General features: G+C 43.9%; 1 protein-coding gene across 1 annotated transcript; it reads right to left on the reverse strand.

The window, feature by feature from the left end:
* Positions 1-450: 450 nt before the first annotated feature.
* Positions 451-1,617, reverse strand: LOC119736645 (microfibril-associated glycoprotein 4-like). The gene has a single exon (XM_038210660.1). It carries the CDS (start codon positions 1,615-1,617, stop codon positions 451-453), a length of 1,167 nt encoding a protein of 388 aa, XP_038066588.1.
* Positions 1,618-2,243: the final 626 nt, after the last annotated feature.

A 2,243-nucleotide genomic window follows, 5' to 3' on the forward strand; every position in this document is an offset into this window, starting at 1 on the left:
TAAGTGTTGTCTGTTGTTCAATTTGAAGTTGATCTGGTGTCAATCCAGTGTTGATCAAGTGTTAATCTGATGTTCAATCAGAAGTTAAACTGATGTCAATCCAGTGTTGATCATGTGTTAATCTGATGTTCAGTCATAACTTAATCTGGTGTCAATCCAGTGTTGATCAAGTGTTACTCTGATGTTTAATCTGAAGTTAATCTGTTGTCAATCCAGTGTTGATCAATTGTTAGTCTATTGTTCAATCTGAAGTTAATCTGGTGTCAATTCAGTGTTGATTAAGTGTTGGTCTGTTGTTCAATCTGAAGTTAATCTGGTGTCAGTCCAGTGTTGATCAAGTGTTAATCTGATGTTCAATCTGAAGTTAATCTGATGTCAATCCAGTGTCCAGTGTTAATCTGATGTTCAGTCATAAGTTAATCTGGTGTCAATCCAGTATTGATTAAGTGCTCATGCGGTGCCTAAATACATTTCACCTCTTTGTATTTTCATGCTGCATTGCTTGAGACTATTGAATTCTTTCCAACGATACCACATTATTGCATGATTGTCCTTTGTTTGTTCCTGAAAGTAAAAACCATTCAGATTTGCCAAAACACAATTATCGTACCACCAGCCTCCATGCCTGTCTTCAGCGCACGAACCATAGAAGCGATCGTTATCATGATCCCAAGTCGAGAATGACCGACCGATAGAGCTGTCAAATGAATCTGAGATGTCGGAGTGGCTTGTGCCAGCGGTGTCGCCCAACTGCAGGGTGTATTCTTCTCCCAGGACTGAAAAGCCATTGTACAGGACCCAGCGATGTTGGCCATACCAGTCGGCCAGGTCAACACGGAGCATCCACGGATCCTGAGATTCAGTCAGCCGCCGAATCTTGTCGTTTCCCAGCCAGTATTCCCCAGACAAGTCGCCAAATCCGTCGCGGTACTCGGTCCAGTTGCGGTAGAAGTCCACGCTGCCATCCTGACGACGCTGAATCACCATCCAATATTCGGCACCGATCAGCTCGCAGTCGACCTGAATTCCAGCATCTGTGCCCGAGGGATAGATGGTATTCACCCCTTGTTTCTTACAGCCGGTGGTTGGGTTTTCTGTTGGGCTGGGAGGCAGCTCAATGGGTTCGTTTGGTATGGGATCCACTGCTATTTCTGGGATGAAGAAGGCCAGTGTCGTGGTGGTAATAGACAAGTCGGGTGCTTCCTCATTTATCATCGGAGTGGATAAGGCAGATGTCAAGGAAGGAACGGAAAATCCTTGTGTTCCTTCATCAGAGTCAAAATACACACTGCCCTGCCGCTCAGTGAAACGGCTCGGCTCCTGTGACCTGGTAGTAGTGCTCAGTTCGCACCTGCTGTTCAGCCAGTAGTAGTTGAGTGACATGCAGCGTACATCGGCGTGGCAGTTGCGTGTGCAGGCCACGGGGGAAACGGCAGTAGTTGTTTCGTAAACGGATCCATTGAGGGCGCGATTCTCTGCACCATAGAATTGCAACCTGGTTTGGCCTGTGCACGGACTTCCAAAGCAGAAAGCCATGCTGGCAATCAACAAGCTCATGAAAAGCACCACAATCTGAGATTTCAGTCCAGAAGGTTGCAGTATCTGGGGCAGTTCCATGGTTCATTCACAGTGCTCGATTGATATGAAACTCTGCCAATTTTGTATTCAACGTTTTTGATTATCAAGAGAATGTTTCCTGTTTTGATGAATTTTTATGTCTAAATAGCAGATCAATTAAAAAATTAAATTCCTGCATAAATACGAATGAGACAAGACGAAATCATGTACTCCACAAACTTCTTCTTGACAAATTCTGAGCCCTACGGCCGGAGTATACCAATCGTTAGGGTGACAATGAATGGAACAATAAAACATTAGTCGTCGGCGTCATAAAATTTGCTTCAGTATGAACTGGTGCTAAAGCTTGCTTTTGATATTTTATAGCCATTCCCTGCTTGAATGAGCAATATTAGATTGAAAAGGTATGTGAAAGAACGAGGCCAGAAAGCTTTGAAGACGTTCTAATTTTAACTAGTGTCTAGTGATGCGCGATTAGGAATTAACAATGGCAATATTTTTGCTTCACTCAAGCAGAAGTCGTTTAATTGTATTAACCTGTACCTCTTTTGTGAACGTACACGCGTACGGCCTGCGCTCACTTTTGTGTCGCCAGTTACTAATTTGGGCGAAGGACATTCTTTTGTGCTGCTGGCTTCTCCAGTTGCTATTAATTTTGAAAGACG

This window comes from Patiria miniata, unplaced genomic scaffold, assembly GCF_015706575.1.
Source record: "Patiria miniata isolate m_02_andy unplaced genomic scaffold, ASM1570657v1 HiC_scaffold_3, whole genome shotgun sequence".
NCBI lineage: Eukaryota > Metazoa > Echinodermata > Asteroidea > Valvatida > Asterinidae > Patiria > Patiria miniata.

Coding starts and splice junctions, on each gene's coding strand:
- LOC119736645 (XM_038210660.1), bottom strand. CDS start 1,617: ATGGAACTGCCCCAGATACTGCAACCTTCTGGACTGAAATCTCAGATT.